Source organism: Danio rerio, chromosome 7 (genome assembly GCF_049306965.1).
Source record: "Danio rerio strain Tuebingen ecotype United States chromosome 7, GRCz12tu, whole genome shotgun sequence".
Classification (NCBI taxonomy): Eukaryota; Metazoa; Chordata; class Actinopteri; order Cypriniformes; family Danionidae; genus Danio; species Danio rerio.
The window spans coordinates 54,160,699-54,179,676 of record NC_133182.1 but is presented as its reverse complement, the minus strand read 5'-3'; the positions used below and the strand labels follow the sequence as shown (position 1 = coordinate 54,179,676).

The following is an 18,978-nucleotide window of genomic DNA, read 5'->3' as shown; positions in this document are numbered from 1 at the left end:
TTCTATCTGTGTTTCATCTGACCCCAGTGCTTCCCCGTCTCGTTTTTGCATTGCGGCTAAAAGTAAGAAGATAATATTGCTGTGAGGATTTCATATCATTGAACAAAGGCAACACTAGTCAGTCTGTTTTGCCTTGTCAATGTCAATGATGCCGCCTCTCTGACAGCCTGTCACTTTCCCTCCTCATTCCTCCTGCAGTAAAGGAGAAACCAACCTGATTTTCACACGATCTGATGGCCCTTGTTTTAATCAGCTGAATTCAAGGAGTAGTGGCTATTTTAAGTGTTTCTTCTGTAGCCACAGTTGGGGCACTGATAATGACTTCTGACCAATTTTATTATGGGATATGTTTCCAGTATTGTTAATTAAAGATCCAGGTATTAATTAATTAATAAAATTATTATTATTTTTTTTTTTGTCAACTGAAATCACAGAAAAGATTTTAGATTTTTTGTTATCAAAGAAATTTAATTTTTTTATTATTCTAAATATTATTTATAACATCTATGAATATATATTACACAATATATATGAGCAATATCACACGAGTAGCAGTGCGAAATAGCTGTATATTGGCACTGTCGATAAAGCCATATTGCATTGCTCTGAGTGTGAAAATGCGTTTATACACAGTATGAGGGCATAATCGTGTATATAAATGAAAATCAAACACGGAGAGTCTCAAAACCCTTTTGTAAGAGAAACTACTTTCTTCTGCCATTCATTCATATCTGCAGCTGACGGTCAGAACAGCAGAAACTGTTGCTACTTCACCAACATCACTTTAGAGCTAGTATTTAAATCAGTGGTCACTAAACTTGTTCCTGGAGGGCCGGTGTCCTGCAGATTTTAGCTCTAACCCTAATCAAACACACCTGAACAAGCTAATCAAGGTCTTACTAGGTATACTTGAAACATCCAGGCAGGTGTGTTGAAGCAAGTTGGAGCTAAACCCTGCAGGGACACCGGCCCTTCAGGATCGAGATTGGTGACCTCTGATTCAAATGATTCTCTAGTGTAATGTCTAAAGTGATGACCAAACTGTGTGAAAAAAGTGTGATTTTGTTGACATTTTAAGATTATAAGGCTGAACGGCATGAAATGCCACCAGTCTACAGAGATTTCCAAGTATTTCTCTGTTGCAATCAGGAGATCACAACAATTAAACCCCAGAAAACCAAAGCAATGCAATCTCTACCAGACTAACGTTGACAGGCTAATGCCTGCTGACGTTCTTTACCTTATAAATGATAAATATTTAAAATAGGCACTATCCTTATGAATAAACTGCATACTGTAGGTACAGTCTAAACAACTACATTCTTGCCTAAAAAAGCCTCAAGTACATTATGTTTTCCAACAGTTTATCGATTGGCTTCCACCTTTTGTGGGCGGAGTAATACAGAAGGGTGAGAAGGCTGTAGGAGTGCTGTTATTGCAGAATATCACACGGCTATCAGCCAGGCTATCAGATTCAAGAACCAGATAGAACAAAATACAAAAAACAGTAACATTTAATATATTATAATACATTTGAAATAATATAGATATATACATTGTTAATTTAATATAAAGTTATCTAAACCTAATAGAATACTAATACAACTGTAAAGATTATTATTAATACAAATGTGAATCGCACACAATAGCTTATTCAGATTTTGAATGTTAATTGTGATTGCAATGTTTATCAGACTTTTTATTCATTAAATTCTTTGCAACATGAAAATACATACAGTTGAAGTCAGAATTATTAACCCCCTCTGAATTTTTTTCTCTTCTAGATTTTTCAAAATGATGTTTAACAAAAGCTGTTTAGCATAAGGAAATTTTCACAGTATGTCTGATAATATTTTTTTCTTCTGAAGAAAGTCTTATTTGTTTTATTTTGGCCAGAGAAAAAGCAGTTTAATTTTTTTAAACCATTTTAAGGTCAAAATGATTCTCCTTTAAGCTATTTTTTTTTTGATTGTGTACTGAATAAACCATCGTTATACAAACACTAGCCTAATTACAATTAGTTAATCTAATCAACCTAGTTAAGCCTTTAAATGTCACTTTAAGCTTTACAGAAGTCTCTTGAAAAATATCTCTTAAAATATTATTTAATGTCATCAAGGCAAAGATCAAATAAATCAGTTATTAGAAGTGAGTTATTAAAACCGTTATGTTTAGAAATGTGTTAAAAAAATCTTCTCTCCATTAAACAGAAATTGGGGAAAAAAAATAAACAGGGGGGCTAATAATTCTGACTTCAACTCTATACACACGCAGGTGTTCACTATAGTCACATCATAAGATATGCAATGTTGAGTCTGAAGAACACATGATTTGTAGTTAACTATATAATAGATTGATGAACGGTTTACTATTTGCATATGTTTTAAACTTTTTGGCACAAAAAAGAAACTTGGTAGAACAAAGATTAATTGTTTTTAAGTATTTAAACAAAATTGATCTGATTTATGCAAAAAATGTATTCGAATTTTTATTTAGATTCTGGTCCATATCTACAACTATTTCAAAGTGAAAAAAAAGATTATTTTACTTCTATTGACAGATAATTTTGCATGTTTTTAGCAAAAGAAAAAAAAACTTTTTTTTTTATTTCTTCTGAAGGTGAAAGTAAAACAATGTTTTTAGAAGCAAGACAAAGCAAAGTACAAAAAGCATTTTTTGCATTGTGATTATTCAAGTTCTGTATCTGAATAGAGTTAGACTTTCCAGAAAACCGTCAAATTGAGTTATTAAACCATCTTGGGAAACTATATACTGGCAATATCATATTTATATATCGTGCAGCCTTATAACACGCACACGTGCACACACACACACACGCACGCACGCACACACATACCACATATTTATATTCATTATACATTTTAAAATCTATGTAAAAAGATTGTCATATAATAATAAAGTTACTGATGTTGTGAGTAAATAGCTGATATAAAGAATTATTAAACTGTATTAATTAAGTTAAATAGCTAATAAAAGGAGTTTGTAGACTGTCACAAAAAGAGATGACAGAAAATAAAAGACTACCATACAGTACAAAGCACGATGGCTGAATGTACGATGAGTTCATAAATTGTGTTAAGCTATGAATGAAGATTTGGTACTTCACAGAAGGCCACAATCAGACCTCATTACAGAATAAAAAATAAAAACCCAGAGTTTTTCTGCTCTTTCCTCTTTTTTACCCACACAATTGTGCAGTTATTGATGTGAGAGTGCCAGCAGCTCACTGAAGTCCAAGGAGGAATCGATCCAATCAGTCTGACCTACTGATTCCCTCCCCTTCTGCTCTCGCTGAAGCGCTATTGATCAGGCCTGATCGCGGCCCCGGGACACATCCACGCTGGGCCAGAGACACATCCACACGCTTAAAGGAGCAGTGAGGCAGGGGGGTACGACAGCGGCCCCGCACAAGCCTCATTAAACCATCTGTCTGATCTCAGGAGCTGTCAACTCCCCTGGAAGAAAAAAAAAAAAAACTCTGCCGGCTTAACTTGACAAAACACCCGGTATAGAGTCCATGAAGTGGACAGGGCCAGTAGACTGTCGACGGAGAGCCAATTACGTGAGGAGAGAGCAGAGACAGTGGCCCGAAAGCAGCGTCTGATGACCGAGAGATTAGCACAGACTTCAGGTTTTGTAAATGGTTTTCCCTGAGGCTGTCGCACCCTTGACCAACATCCGGGCCGAGCGACGGAGTGGCAAACTAGGTTAAGAGGCCAATTAGAGAAGAAGCTCAATTAGCCTAATCGTCTGCTGAGTTATAGGGTAGTGTGAGGAGGGGGAGGAAAGACCGACTGGCTGAGAATAGAAGGAATCAGGTAACAGGAGTCATACTGGGAGACTCAGCGTGTATTAGAGGGAAGCTCTTCACTACTGTACTGCGCTACTTAACGTGACGCAAACTAAAGTCACGCGGATGAGTCTGTGTGTTTGTTTGTGTGTGTGTGTATGTGGGTCAAAGATTAGACGACTCATTTTAAATACAAATTGTATTTTTAAAGTGATGTTTTTATACATAAAAATCATGTTGAATGTGTCTAACTTTAGGTTTTAATGATGGACTGTAAAAACATATGTGGAAAAAGTTGATTCATTCTCATTCAGTTTAGAATGAAGAGTTATTTATGATAAAACTACATGATTGTTCTGACCTTTACTTAAAAAATATTGTTTCAAAAAATAATAATAATCATTCTCATTTTTAAATAATTATAGATGTTGATTATAAATGTATAAATGTCTTGGCAGTTGGAAAGGTGAATTTAAAGGGCAATGTCAGAGTACAAAAATGAAAAATGAATTAGACTGTGCTATTGACCAACTAAAAGCTGGTCCTAAAAGTCCAGCGCAGGCCACGTTAGTTATATGTCTTTGCAGGTCCAAACGCTTACAGATTGCTTAATACACACAGGATGTACAGCAATACACAAAAATCTTTACATGTGAAAAAGAATTAAAGGATTAAATGTTACAAAATTTTTTATTTATTTTATTTTAATTTTTTCGTTTATTGACAACTATTTGTTTTTGTATAATGTTATTATTATTGTTACTATTATTTATTATATGCATATTTATATTTGTTTTAATAAAAACAAGTTTAGATATGTGTACCTGGAGATGTCTGCATCACCATATGGGCATTAAGAATAGGATGTGTGTTTGGATAAAACTCATTTTTTTGACCAGACTTCATTATTATTGTTTATTTATTTATTTTGCTAGAAATTAGAACTGGATTTAGAAATAGTATTTAGACAAATCTTTGTGCTTTAAAAACTAAATCAAGTATATAGGTTGATGGATTCTTCAGTGGAGTGCATACAACACTGTTTCTTTATCCATGAAAGTAAAGGAGTAAAAGGAAAGTAAAGAGAAAGTAAAGAGGTCGAATGAAAGAGGCTTGCTCTTTATCCTCGTGCTGCAGATGCTCTGTTTAACTGTTTTCTCAATAGTGAAGCATTCTGTTTTTCCACTTACAAAGTTGACCATGTAAATAGCAAATGCGCCACAGCACAACGTAACTGATTCTTAAAGGGAATGTGAGATGAGACTCTGATTGGTTTAATGCAGGTTATGCTCAAAACACACCCAGAACTCATTAAAAGAATAAGCTCAACCCTGTTAGACCATGTGCCGGGGTACATTTTTCCATCCTTAACATAGCAAAAGTAGATTATGCCATGCCCTTAATGCTTTTGTTCAATGCCCTTTAGACTTTGCCCCTAGATCATAAAAATAGAGCTCTGAGTCTTTTTTGGTTAATAGATCACAATAGAGCTAGAATTAATTATAAAATCAAGCAATATATTCAATTTAATTTAACAGACATCAATTTTACACATTTTAAAGTGTATTCACATAGAAAAGAGTTTTAAATTGAAATTGAAAAACAGAATTAAAACTGTATTTTAATCAAATAAATGTACACTAAATTAGATAGATAGATAGATAGATAGATAGATAGATAGATAGATAGATAGATAGATAGATAGATAGATAGATAGATAGATAGATAGATAGATAGATAGATAGATAGATAGATAGATAGATAGATAGATAGATAGATAGATAGATAGATACATACATACATACATACATACATACATACATACATACATACATACATACATACATACATACATAGATACGTACATAGATACATACATAGATTGATACATAGATAGATCGATAGATGACAAATATGGAGTTTGAATATATGTTTTTTTTATGCTCTGTCATGTAAAAGGAGTTTGTTTATTATTAGAATTTACCTGCTGCATTTCTCTTTTTTAGGATGTTTGTTTTATCATTTGTGTTGGATGTTCCCTTTATATGTATATAGGATCTCAGTCTTGAATTCTCATCTTTTCTCTCTCCAGTCCAATCTGAGGTCAGATATCCAGCTGGCCAGCCCAGGACCTGTCACCACCCCGGGAAAGTCGCCCACTCCATTCTACTCTTATACTGGCCCCAATCCAAGAAGACGCCCGCTCCAAGACTCGGCTTCAATGGGTCAGTGCCCATCAAATGCCCATGACATCATGCTTAGATTTGCTAATAAAGAGAAAAAGTTCATGTTTAGGAATTCCTCGATTTCAGCTGCACTAATGCTCTTAAATTTGTCTTCATAAACCTAATCAAAAAGACATCTGACTGAGTGCCTCCACATGCTTGTTTGTTCTTTCCCCCCCTTCAAATGTCTCAAAGTTGTTTTTGTATTCTCTCCACAGATCCTCTGCAAACAAAGAAAGTGCGCAAGCCCCCTCCCGGCCTGCCTACATCTGTGAGTACAGCATCATTTCATCTTCCTGCCATCTCTTTGCTTTAAAAATAGATGCTGGTGCGCAATACAACCACAACAGACACGTTTAATGAAAGCCGGAGGAGCGGCAGCACACGCACTTTTCAATTCTGTCTTATCAAAGTCGTCCTCTGACACAGCGGCATCACGTACCTGTGCGCATGTCAAACACGAGCACACAAGAGGCCAGAACCTGCCTGTGTTTGCGAATCCAGCGTTCGGTGTTGGTGTGCAGCAACGATGGCTGATTGATTTGTGAGGCCGCTCCGTCAGCGCTTGGCCCCCTTTTCTTCCCTTTCCCGTGGGGACAAGGGCTCAGGGACACGAGCTGTCATGCCACATCCCCGCCACAGCTCTTTTGATGTTTAATTAGTCATTATGTAGCCAGAACAGGAGGACAGACAGAGATTAATAACGCGGAATTGGGGGGAAATTTCCATGGGCGATAATCCCGGTGGAGCGGGAGACATTAGGATTCGGAGGAAGTGTGGAGCTCAGCTTGACTCCGCCTGTGACCTCAGTGCGCCCAATTCCCTCCCATCCATTCTTCATGCATAAATCGCACATTTGAGCAGTCATTGTGGGGAAACGGAGGGCAGATAGTGAAAGCCTCCTTTTAGATTCGCCCTCGAACTGCAGGGCTGGTCGCGGTGAATGCGCTCCCAGATGCAGCAGCTTTAGCACGAGGATCCCCCTCACGTTAATACGGCGGGATTGGGTTTCCTCCTGCAGAACAAAACGGGGCCTTTGAGGGCCGTGTGGCGGCAGGATTAGTCTTCGTGAGCTCTCAATAATCGCACTGTGCACAGGAGAGAAATCAAGCACCAGTATTTCAGAATTTGCGCACTTTTGTCTTGAAATTTGTGTTTGAATGGTAACTCGTCTGAAACAGAGTTGCTCCGGTGATATTCGACTTAGAGGAAACTGGGAGCCAGATAGTTTTCTCTACTTATGCTGAAGGAAAAAACAAGGGAAGACGAAAAAAAATGGAGGGGTGGGGTGATAAGGGTGTTGAGGAGAGAGGTGGCCTCGTGGGGTACATGTCTTTGTTGTGTAAATGGACATAGGGCTTTTATTTGTCACTACTTAACACATGGCCGCAGGTGCACTTGTGTGACACATAACTCAAAGCAGCTCAATTCAGCACAGGCTTGAGCACTGGAGCTGCACGCCGCCAATATAAACCTCAGCTCTTGTAAGAAAGGCCAGATTCTCTTAAAATCACACTCATGGCAGATAAGAGCAGTGCCTATCTAACATTCTAATTGTATATTTAATTTACACCCCAAAAAAGAAGATTTATTAAAGAAGAAACCATTTTTTTTATTGTGTACATTCAACAATATCTTTACCTTTTGGGAAAATTGTTTGTAGGTTTTGCACAGGGCTGTTTTATAAAATGGCTAATTTTTTTTTTTTTTTCTCCAGAAGTTATGATTGTTTCAAAAGTTGTGAATGTTTTTTTTTGTTTTGTTTTGTTATTTAGTCTCATCAGTTCCTGTTTGGCTGGGAAATCGTAGAACAGTGCAGTGTTACCAAATATTTAGTGTAGAAAATTCAAGATGTACAGCTGAAGTCAAAATTATGAACCCCCTTCATTTTTTCCCCAATTTTTGTTTAACAGAGAGAAGATTTTTTCAGCAAATTTCTAATCATAATAGTTTTAATAACTCATTTCTAATAACTAATTTATTTTATCTTTGCCATAATGACAGTAAATAATATTTGACTAGATTTTTTCAAATCCCTTCTATAGAGCTTAAAGTGACATTAAAAGGCTTAACTAATTTAATTAGGGCAACTAGGCAGGATAGGGTAATTAGGCAAGTTATTGTATAACCATAGTTTGTTCTGTAGACTATTGAAAAAATAAATACAGTTTAAAGGGGTTAATAGTTTTGACCTTACAATGGCTTTTCTGACTTCAACTGTATATGCAAGTTGGGTGTACATATTTTAAAATAAACAAAGATTAAATAATTCCAACATTTCTAGCCTATTAAACTGTATGTCTATTTTAACTATTCAGATAAATTGATAATTTTGTGCATGTGATCACATTTATATAGCACACACTAAGTTATCTTTAAAGTCAATTGAATGCATTTTTTAAAGAACAAGTTGTTTAGCAAATTATAATATAAGATCTTTATATTTGAGCTCTTTTCTAAGATATCCAAACCTTCAGAAATCATTTGAATAGTTACAAACACCCATTACCTCCATTTGACCAGTTTAAATATTTTACTTTACTAAGGCCCAATCCCAATTCTTCCCTTTGGTGTCCCAATTCTCTTTAGCGTTTAGGCGTAGGGCTAAGGGGAAGGGGTAGATTGCCCTTGAAACTGAGATTTTTCAGCACCACACTTGAAACCAAGGGGTACGAAAATTTCTCAGAATATACGATCTATGATGGCAGCATGATAACATGAGATTGTTGCCTTCAGTGAATTCCTGAAGATAAATACAAAAAAAAAAAACACAACTGGAATAGCTACAGCAGCCGTGATCATCGATTTCATATGAAGTAAGAGTTTGTGATGACATATGATGACTTGCGCATCCCTTAATAATAATAAAAATAATAATAATAATAAAACATCTTATCTTACATATTTCATTATTAAATATGCTGTAATACTCAAACGATGAGGCCCAATTAATAATTTTGTTGTTTTTATCAACAACAACTTTATCCGTCTTGCGGATGAGACGTTAAACCGAGGTCCTGACTCTCTGTGGTCATTAAAAATCCCATGGCACTTCTCGTGAAAGAGCAGGGTTGTAACCCCGGTGTCCTGGCCAAAGTCCCTCTATCGGCCCTTACGATCATGGCCTCCCTATCATCCCCATCCACCGAATTGGCTCTATCACTGTCTCTCCACTCCACCAATAGCTGGTGTTTGGTAAGCGCACTGGCGCCATTGTCCTGTGGCAGCCGTTGCATCATCCAAGTGGATGCTGCACACTGGTGGTGGTGTGGGGAGACCCCCCCTCATGATTGTGAAGCGCTTTGGGTGTATGGCCATACACAATAAATGCGCTATATAAATTCACATTACATTTATCCAGTGTTTGTATATAATCTTATAAAATGATTAATTGAAGCATAATTAAAGAATTGCATCTTAAATGTAAATGTAGGGATTTATTCAGAGGAATTTATTGCAGCACCCTTTTGAAATTGATCTGGGTGTTTTCATCCAGAATTTTGAATGCAATTTTCCAACATATGTGCAAAAACATGGTTGGAAACCTGTTTGGATTGAATCATTTTTGTGTGACAGCCATCAGTCATCATTATTGGATAGACTTTGAAAGTTCTAGGTGTAGTCCAAAGGTGTAAAAGTGGGCTATGGTAGGTACAGGTGCACCTGCAGAGCCACGTCAGGTTGCTGGGGCAGCTGTGTGTGTGTGCGAGTGTGTGTGTGCATGCAGTTTGCAGGGTACCTGTACAGTGGGCTCGCAGCTGCAGATGCCTGTGAAAGCTTTTGCTTGTGTAAGCAGACGAGCCCCACTAGAGGCCCGTAGAGCTGCTTGATAAACAAAATGAACACAATGCTTCCCATCATCAGGCCCTCCGCAGGGAATACAACCCCCAACTCACCTAAAAATACTTTAACTATTTACCTCTTACCAGCTCATCACTTTTTTTAAGCGCAACGAGGCTGATGGATCGGCGTAGTTTACACGTGGATGTAAATATTTATGGAATAACATCCGCTTCGTTTTCGAGAGGCGAGGGCATTCTTTACGACATAAAGGCCCAAATAAGACATGGCAGCAGATTGAGGACGTACAAATATTTATAACCGTGCTTGATTTGTGTGCTTGCTGTTTTGGGAAGCCGAGGAAGCCACATTAACCCTTGAACTGCAGGGAAAGGTTCAGAGAAAAGATAGCGGATGTTTGGTGTCCGGTCACTAAACACTTCAAGATTAGAAACACTGGAAGAAGGGCTTATGGTTTTATGAGGGAAATGTAATAGACTGTTTTCTTATTCAGTAGCTTTGAATTAAGGCATACGTTACACTTGTAAGAAGGTGTTTTTTTTTTTTACTTTAGAACTTGTGCAAATAAACACAGTGCTGCAGTTCACTGTGAAAGCTTAGCAAGTCAATGCTATTTTAATGTTCTGATTGTACTATTATATATTTTTAAATATTGGATTGAAGTTTATTTTTTGTTTGCATTTTCTGTTGTTTATATTATCTTTTTAATCTGTTTCTGTTGTTTTAAATAAAAGGTCTTTCTTAAATGTGCGTTTTTCAAAGAATCTTTGAGATTTATATACCGCCTGAAAGCTGAATAAATAAGCTTTTTTTGGTGACACTTTACAATAAGGTTGTATTAGTTAATGTTAGTTAATGGATTTACTGTCATGGCCAAACAATAATCCATACATTTGTTGCAGTATTTGTTCATGTTTGTTAACCTGAAATAAAGTTGTTCAGTATTAGTTCGTTAACTCACAGTGCATTAACTAATGTTAACGTGCATGAATTTGGATGTTTGCAATGTATTAATAAATGTTGAGCTACGGTTAATGAATACTTAACAAAACTTTATTGTAAAGTGTGACCACTTTTTATTTTTTTGTTTTTTATACAACTCTTAGTAATCAGTGTTGTGCTAGTTACTGAAAAATAGTAACTAGTTACAGTTAGTAGCTACTTTATTAAAAAAAGTCACTCAATTACTGTATCGATTACTTACACCAAAGAGTAATACATTACTGTTAAAAGTCATTTTTGATTTGCTTTTCCAAAGAACATTTTTAATGCTCCCATTAATGCCCTTATAACATCACTTCAGTTCTGCATGGAGAATACACTGTTGATCAGCTTGTTGATTAATTTGCATTCCCATAACCAAAACAGGAAAAACTAAAAAAAAAAAAATTATTTAAGTCAGAGCAGCAGCACAAAAAGGAAAATATGACAAGGTTATAAACCAGCCAAATAATATATTCAGAAACAAAAAAAGCCAAAACTAAAGTTGCTTCAGCAAAACAAAAGTTTGTATTTAACTCTTAAACATGTTGCTTCACAGCTTGAGTATGAAGATATCGACAATATACAACTAACACAAAACCGTTCTAAAATAAATTAATGAAAGTAATATGAATTATCATTCAGAATCAATTTGGTGAAGCTCAGCACCACAAAACTGCTATTATAGACAACCATAAAGTATGCATTTTAAACCAAGCAAAAACACAACAGCTGCTCAGAAATGAAATCTATGAGCAATTTTCAAACTATTCACAGCAACTTATGGAAAGTAAGCTGTGTATATTCAATGTGGAAAAACTGCTTTTGTATAACAGCTCTAAAAATATGTAAAACAATGAAAATCACAGCATTTTCCAGAGCAATACAACACTATACATTTAAATAACATGTGTTCTGAAATAAAACAAAGTCACTGTGTCTACTAAACTAATCAATAAAACAACAAACATAGTAGTATTAGTAATGGTAATTAATAATAGTAACGTTAATAGTCTCTTGGCCTCTCTTGCATGCTCCCGATCTCTCTTGTGCGCACTCATTCTCTCGTGCGCGCACACTTTGGCTGTTTCTCAATATGTTTTCTTCAGCGATCTTTTGTCTTTGTGTTCTTGTGTAACGTCATCATCAGCTGCCAAAGTTTAGTTCAAAATATTCACACCGCAAGAACGGAGGACGTGTGAAAGTTCCCAGATCTGTTCTTGATATCGAGGACGCACCGATGCAGACTTGAGCACTGAACTCTCTTTAGAAGTCACAGAAGTAATTGCGACTGGAGGTGGGAAGCGGAGCATTATATTTTGATTTATTATTAAAGTTTAGAGATGCAAGTTATTTAACTTAGGAGTTTTCCTTAATGAGACGGTGAAAGTAAACATTAACACGAAAATCTTAATAAAGGCATAAACACATTAAGGGTGTTTATTTGCTGAAATTCCTATTAAAATGAGTTTTAATTGTATTGTGCAACATATATTTATAAAGTGATTATGCATAGTACATATTGTGAAAAGCGGAAAAACAATAAAATGTTGTATGAATAATGTAATGTTTAAATCATTTACCATTAAAAACGCCATAAAGGTCATGTGACCATCTGGAAGAACGCAGCATCTCATTTCTCACAGGACATGTTCTGTTTTCTTGTGGTCTCCTGAGTTCATTCTTCCGTGGTGACGTGGCAAGACCGCTCTCCACAGGAGTGCAAGTCCATTCTCTGTGTTCTTGGAATTAAGAAACAGCCTTGGTGTACCTCTCATGCATTCGTTCTCTGCTTCGTTTGACTTTTGTCCAGTCTGTCACTTAATACATGACGTGTCCTTACGGTGATTGGTTGGCATCCACCAAGCCCACAATGGGTCGCTGCTGTAAACAGGAAGGCATAGGCTAGACTGCAGCCGATATGAATTAGCTCACCAAGTAACAGACAAAAGCATTATATTGTAACGATAACGGAATGCGTTACAGTATTAGTTACTGTCAAAAGTAATGCATTACTAGTAACGCTTCATTGCCCAACACTGTTAGCAATACACATTTACAGTAGGAAATTTATATCAATGGAACATAGTATTTATGTAATATTCTAAAGATTTTTGGCGTAAAAGAAAAACCTATAACTTTTACCCATACAATATAATTTTGAGTATTGCCAAAAAGATACCCACGCAAAATAGGACCTGGGTCACATATGCATATATGGTTTTTACATTTTACGTTACCTTTATTTCAGTTTTTATTGTTTTGTCATTTACAGTAACCTTGGCATATAAATCAAGGACTTAGATTAGCTCTTGACATTAGTGGGGACATACATCCCTAGAGCGCATGCATTGAACAGTACAATTCTGTTTTGCGCTTTTAAAAACATGAATAAACTTAATGTAAAAGAAAAAACACTTAATAATACAAATAACAATTGCGTCACATGCCACGAATGTCAATTTACAAGATTTTACTGCAGTCGGGCTTTGAGTAGGTATGAATGTAGAGAAATTTAGAGAGGTGTGTGATTCAATTTAACTGTTTCATCGCAATTATTGTTTTTTATAACCATGGAGGCCAAAATCGAAAGGGAATTTTTATTAATTGCACTGCCTTGGTTAATAGTTTTACAGTGAAATCGTAGCGAACTTGACTTTGTGCATGTGTAGGTTGCTAAGGGTTGACCGAGCATTATTTTATTTTAAAGTCGATTCAGTTATACTGTAAGTAAGGACGTTTCAGTATGTTGGTGGGGACATGCCCCCTTCGTCCATGCCAATTCTCTGCCCTTAATATAAATGTATTTAATCAAATCACAGACTTTGCAATATGATTATCACACTAAGCCATAAACAAAAGTGCAGATCTTTTCTGTTTCCTTTTACAATGCCTGACTAGTAGTTTTACTGACTGCTAATGTGTGTGTGTTTGAGCAGATGAGCTGCTCTGAGCATGGCAGACGCGTGTGCTGCAGGTTGCATGTGCGTCTGGCACAGCAGCAGCTATGCTGTCAGGCAGCTGTGTGGGCACCTGTGCCGAAGGACCCCAGCCCTCCTGACAGCCAGAAAACCAAGTCAGAGGCGAATGAACGGCCCCATGACTTTGGGCAAGTAACTGCATCTTGTGGGAGATTTATACTTGGCTGAGAGCCTGGAGCTGCAGCCTATGTGTGTAAATAGCTCTGCTTTTTTTAAACACCCTTGTCACGGCCACGACTGTTTGATGTGACACTGCCTGCACCGGGGCGCCCAGAAGAGATGATCGGAGAAAAAGGGAAAAGAGGCAAGGAGAGAAAGCAGCAGGGAGCGCTCGCCTTCCTCCAGGGCCCTTTGCATGCAAGAACACTGGCTGTGAATGACAAAAAAGATTGTCATTTGCTCCTGACAGATCGCTCTGGCATCTTCGCTCCAGCACAAGTTGCACTTAGCGAGAAAACGAGCACCAGGAGAGAAGTGAGAAGAAGGTTATGATCCACTGTGGCGACAAGGACATGAGACTAGCGCCTGAAGCTCAGAGGATGTCAGTTTGACTAAAGCTCCTCCATTCAGAAGATTCATCCTGCGTTTTTGACTAGACAGCCATCTACAGGCCATGCAAGCTGATGCAGGTCAACAGCACTGCCACACTGGGGTTTTTGTGTCCCCTAGTTGTTCTGGGTTGTTTCCCCTTCCTTTTTTGTGTGTGTTCCGTACTCCCTTTGAACCCTCTGTCTCTAATGCAAGGTCACAACCTGGCAGTGAAGACCCTGTGTAGTCGGACATGCCTTGGGATAAAAGGCCCCACTAAAGCTCTGTAAAGAATAACAGTACAGTTTGATGTAGGTCTTTCATGTGGCCACCGCTCTTTGTTCTGGAGAAAATCTCTGTTCTCTTTTTTGCTTTTGTGTTTCCTCGGCGCTGTTTTTTTTTTTTTTTTGACGGTCTCGTATCTCTATTTTAAAGAGCATATCCTGCTACTAGGGATGCCGAATAAAAAGTGTGTTTGAGTTGATTTCTGTGAGCTTACGTTCTCGCACTCTCAGGTCATCACCTCTCATGACCTATGTGTTCAGACATGTCGTGTAGCTTTTAATAGTGCTCTTCTTGATCCTCAGACATCCCACTTCCTCCCAAATTTAGTGGATATTTGGGCTCATTATAGCTCACTTGTAACCCATATGTCTGTCTGGGGTTTGTCCTCTAGGCTATTAGGTCATAATCCTGCCAGCAGAGGGCACTGCACTGGGTCAGTGTATTGTTAGCTGTACTTTAGAGACAACATTGAGTGGAAGGAATTAAGTCTGACAAACTTCCCTATATAGTAGGTCATCTTCAAAGGGGAATATTAATCATTAAACTGACTTATTATGATCAACAATAGGTTATATGTAGGTTATCCTATAGCAAACTCTACATACAAAGCTTAATAGCACAACAAACACAAACTTAATCACACCCTTTTATTTAAAAATGTAAATAACAACACATTTTGTGCCATGTGAGCCTTACATTTAGCAAATAATTCAATTTATATAGGTTGTTGATAAATTGACACTGAAACAAGTACTCTTAAGTCACAGTGCCTCAGTGGTTTGCACTGTCGCCTCATAGTAAGAAGGTCGCTGGTTCAAGTCCCGGCTGGGAGAGGCATTTCTGTGTGGAGTTTGCATGCTCTCCATGTGTTTGTGTGAGTTTCCTCCAGGTGCTCCGGTTTCCCCCACTGTCCAAATACATGCGCTATAAGGGAATTGAATAAAGTAAACTGGCCGTAGTGTATGAATATTTCCCAGTACTGGGTTGCAGCTGGAAGGGCATCTGCTGTGTAAAACATATAATGTATAAGTTGGTGGTTCATTCCACTTTGGTGATCCTTAATGAATAAAGGGACTTAGCCGAAGGAAAATGAATGAATGAATAAGAACTGTCTCTTACTTGTATATATTATTTTACCAAACTAGAATTGCGTGTATTTGTAATTAAATATTAGAGCTGCACGATGTTGGAAAAATCTAACATTGTGATCATTTGTTATTCTGCTATATATGTTGCGATATGAATCCGATTTACAAATAATGACTTTTATATTATTGTCTGTAAAGACTTAATCATTTTAGATTGATTGGGGTGGTCCTGGGGAGTGCATCTGAATAAAATATAATGAACTATCTACACGCATAGATAAATACAATGAAGGTAAAAGATGCAAATGAAATAAACATTGTTTTATTGTTTTCAGAGGAGTCTAACAGTGTTCCAGTATACAGTAATTGAATAATTAAATGTGAAATAATACTGCATAGTCTATGTTGTTGAAATAATCATTTAAGAAAAATCATTAAAGTTGTGAATGTTTTTTTTATTAATGCTTTTAAAATTCCCAATACAGTCATAGACCTTAAAAACACATGCTAATGATAAATTAAAATTCAGACTGTGCTCGTGATGTTTTTATTGCAATTGATCACATTGCGATATCGATGCCGAAGCAATATATTGTGCAGCCTTCTTATATCAAGTCAAGTCGAAGTTTAGTGTCATTCAGCTACATGTGTGGAACGACACATGTACAGAGGAACGTGTTCCTCATAAAGAGGAACGAAATGTCATGTTTCGCAGGACAAAGGTGCAACATAAATTAATCGTAAATACAAACACAACACTGGGCATAAGAGCTATTTTTAAAAAAACCTATGCATAACTAACATTTACAGTACTACACTGTAAAACCCAACAGTCAACTTGATCAAATGAAATGAGTGTAGTTAACTCAAAATTGACTGAAAGTTAATTCTACTCATATGAAAAGAGTTTTGAACTGAGTGTTGAAGGTAATGAGTGAATTAAGTACCTCATTACTTCAACTTAAATGGAGTAAGTTCACAGTACTGATATAGATTCGTTTTTGAACTTAAATGGTTTGTAGCAATCGGTTTCCTCAAACGGTTTGAGTTGCCTTAACTCACTGGGTTTTACAGTACTCAGTTGGTTTGAATTCTCTTCATTTATTAGGTTTTACTGTGCTCAGGTCATTTTACTCAAATAGATTAAGTTCACAGTGCTCATTAGGATCAGTTTTTGAACTTAAATGGTTTGTTGCAATCAGTTTCCTCAAACTGTTTGAGTAAAATGCTGTGGTTTTACAGTGTACTTAAGATACTTAACTATACACATAAGATTTAAATATACAGTACACATAAGATACTTGACTATACACATAGGATAGGCCATACAAGTACTTTTACATAACACTGAACAATGTTGTACAGGATATTGTGAAAGAGGTATTAAAGGTGAATATTGTGAAAAAGAGTTATTTAAGGTTGGTGCAAGCAATGCAACATGATTGATTTTCATGACTACACAGAAAACCTAATAGTTTTCTAACTACTTGAATGCCAATAAATTTTTTCATCGTAAATAGTAATTCTACATTTCAACATCAAAATTTTGTCAGCATAGAGAAGTGTATTAAAATGCGATTCAAAAGCAAAAATAAACAGCAACACACTGATAAATCATGATGAGCTATGGACATTCATTCATTCATTTTTCTTTGGGTTCGTTCCTTTATTAATCAGGGGTCACCACGTCAACTTATCTAGCATATGTTTTACACAGCGCATGCCCTTTCAGCTGCAACCCAGTACTGGAAAACACCCATACACTCATTCACATACACACACCCATGCACTATGGGCAACTTAACCTATAGCGCATGTGTTTGGACTGTTGGGAAAACCAGAGCATCCGGAGGAAACCCACACAAACACGGGGAGAACATGCAAACTCCACACTGAAATGACAACTGGTCCAGCCGGGACTCAAGCCAGTCACATTCTTGCTGTTTGGTGATAGTGCTAACCACTGAGCCACCGTGTTGGCTAAGCTGTGGACAGTTTCTGATAATACAGTACACAGTCTTAAAACACAACATATAGATAAATTCAACACTATAACATAACTCTTAACTGTATATATGAATTAATGTTAATATGGCATCATTTCAGTAGCATTTATTAACACTTTAAGTGTAGCACAGATCCAATATGTAATCTATTTTATTAACTTCAATTAAAACCTCATAAATTTGCACACCTACCTTTGTAGTCATTTTAATTAGCTGTACATGAAAAGCATGTAGGCTATAGTATGTTGTCGCTGAAATCGTCAGGCAAGCGCATGTGTGTTCATGTGTGTCTATCTGAAAGGATATGAGCTCATCAGATAAGTGATTAGATTGATGCTCCTGGTTTGAGTTTGATGCTGAACAGAGACGCGAGCACCTCTTTATCAGAGAACGAGTCTCTTTATCTGTTTAGGCCACAAATCTACCTCAGACTTCAGAGACCTTCAATCTGAAGCTCACAAACATCAGATATGTGCTGCTTTCATCTACGCATGAGAGTACAGCCAAGAAATACGCTGTAATTTAGACTCCCATTAAGACCGCAAGTCACCGTAAATAGATTTGTTTGTATTATGCGTGAATGTACTGCCTCACAGCAGTGGTCACTTTAAGAGCGTGCTCTGTCAACAGTCAGAGCTGATTATCTTAACATGCGATGTGTTTAAAGCGCAGCTAATCTGAGCTGCACTAGCATGAATTACCTGGCTGGAGCGCAGGCCTCACGTGAGCCCCAGACGCACTGGTTGTAGGTCAGCAGACAGCAGATGTCACCTGTAGAGAAGGTGTCAGTGTGGGCTGTATGGGTGCTGGTGCAAGTCAGGTAAGTGGGTGAGCCGCTTTCGTCTTGCTTGATGTCAGGTAGATACACCGTAATTGGATGAAGCTCTGTTGCTTGTCTAGTGCGTTGGCCCAGACACGCAAGACTACTTGAAAAGCTGAAGCTCTCTCCTGCACCTTGATGAAAGGGCCCCGGCGGATTTATCATGTCTGGAGGAGAGGCTCGCTAAATACCGGTGTTATTCTAATATAATGTTCGTGCCGTCTTCTCTGTGTGTTTTGTCTAGGCGCTGTCCTCAGGCAGGGAAACATTAATCATTACAAGCACATAACAGAATGCTCATAAGCCCACGAGACCCGTGGAGAGAGATTTTCCTCCTAATGTGTTGTGATGAATGGCCTTATCGAAACACAAAGATGTTAAATTAGCTTGTATGGGCTGAGATGAGCATTCTGCATGTTTCTAATTTGCAGACGTGGGATGTGTGTGGGGAT

General features: G+C 37.3%; 1 protein-coding gene across 8 annotated transcripts in view; it reads left to right on the top strand.

Annotated features, from left to right (window-relative positions):
• The window catches only part of tcf12 (transcription factor 12), a 200,702-nt gene that overhangs the window by 135,171 nt on the left and 46,553 nt on the right, over positions 1-18,978 (top strand). For all 8 annotated transcript variants that reach the window (XM_073906392.1, XM_005166511.5, XM_073906391.1 and 5 more), the window contains exons 7-8: positions 5,904-6,036; positions 6,255-6,307. In XM_073906392.1, the coding sequence (XP_073762493.1) occupies positions 5,904-6,036; positions 6,255-6,307 (186 nt within the window). The remainder of the gene's footprint in view (positions 1-5,903; positions 6,037-6,254; positions 6,308-18,978) is intronic.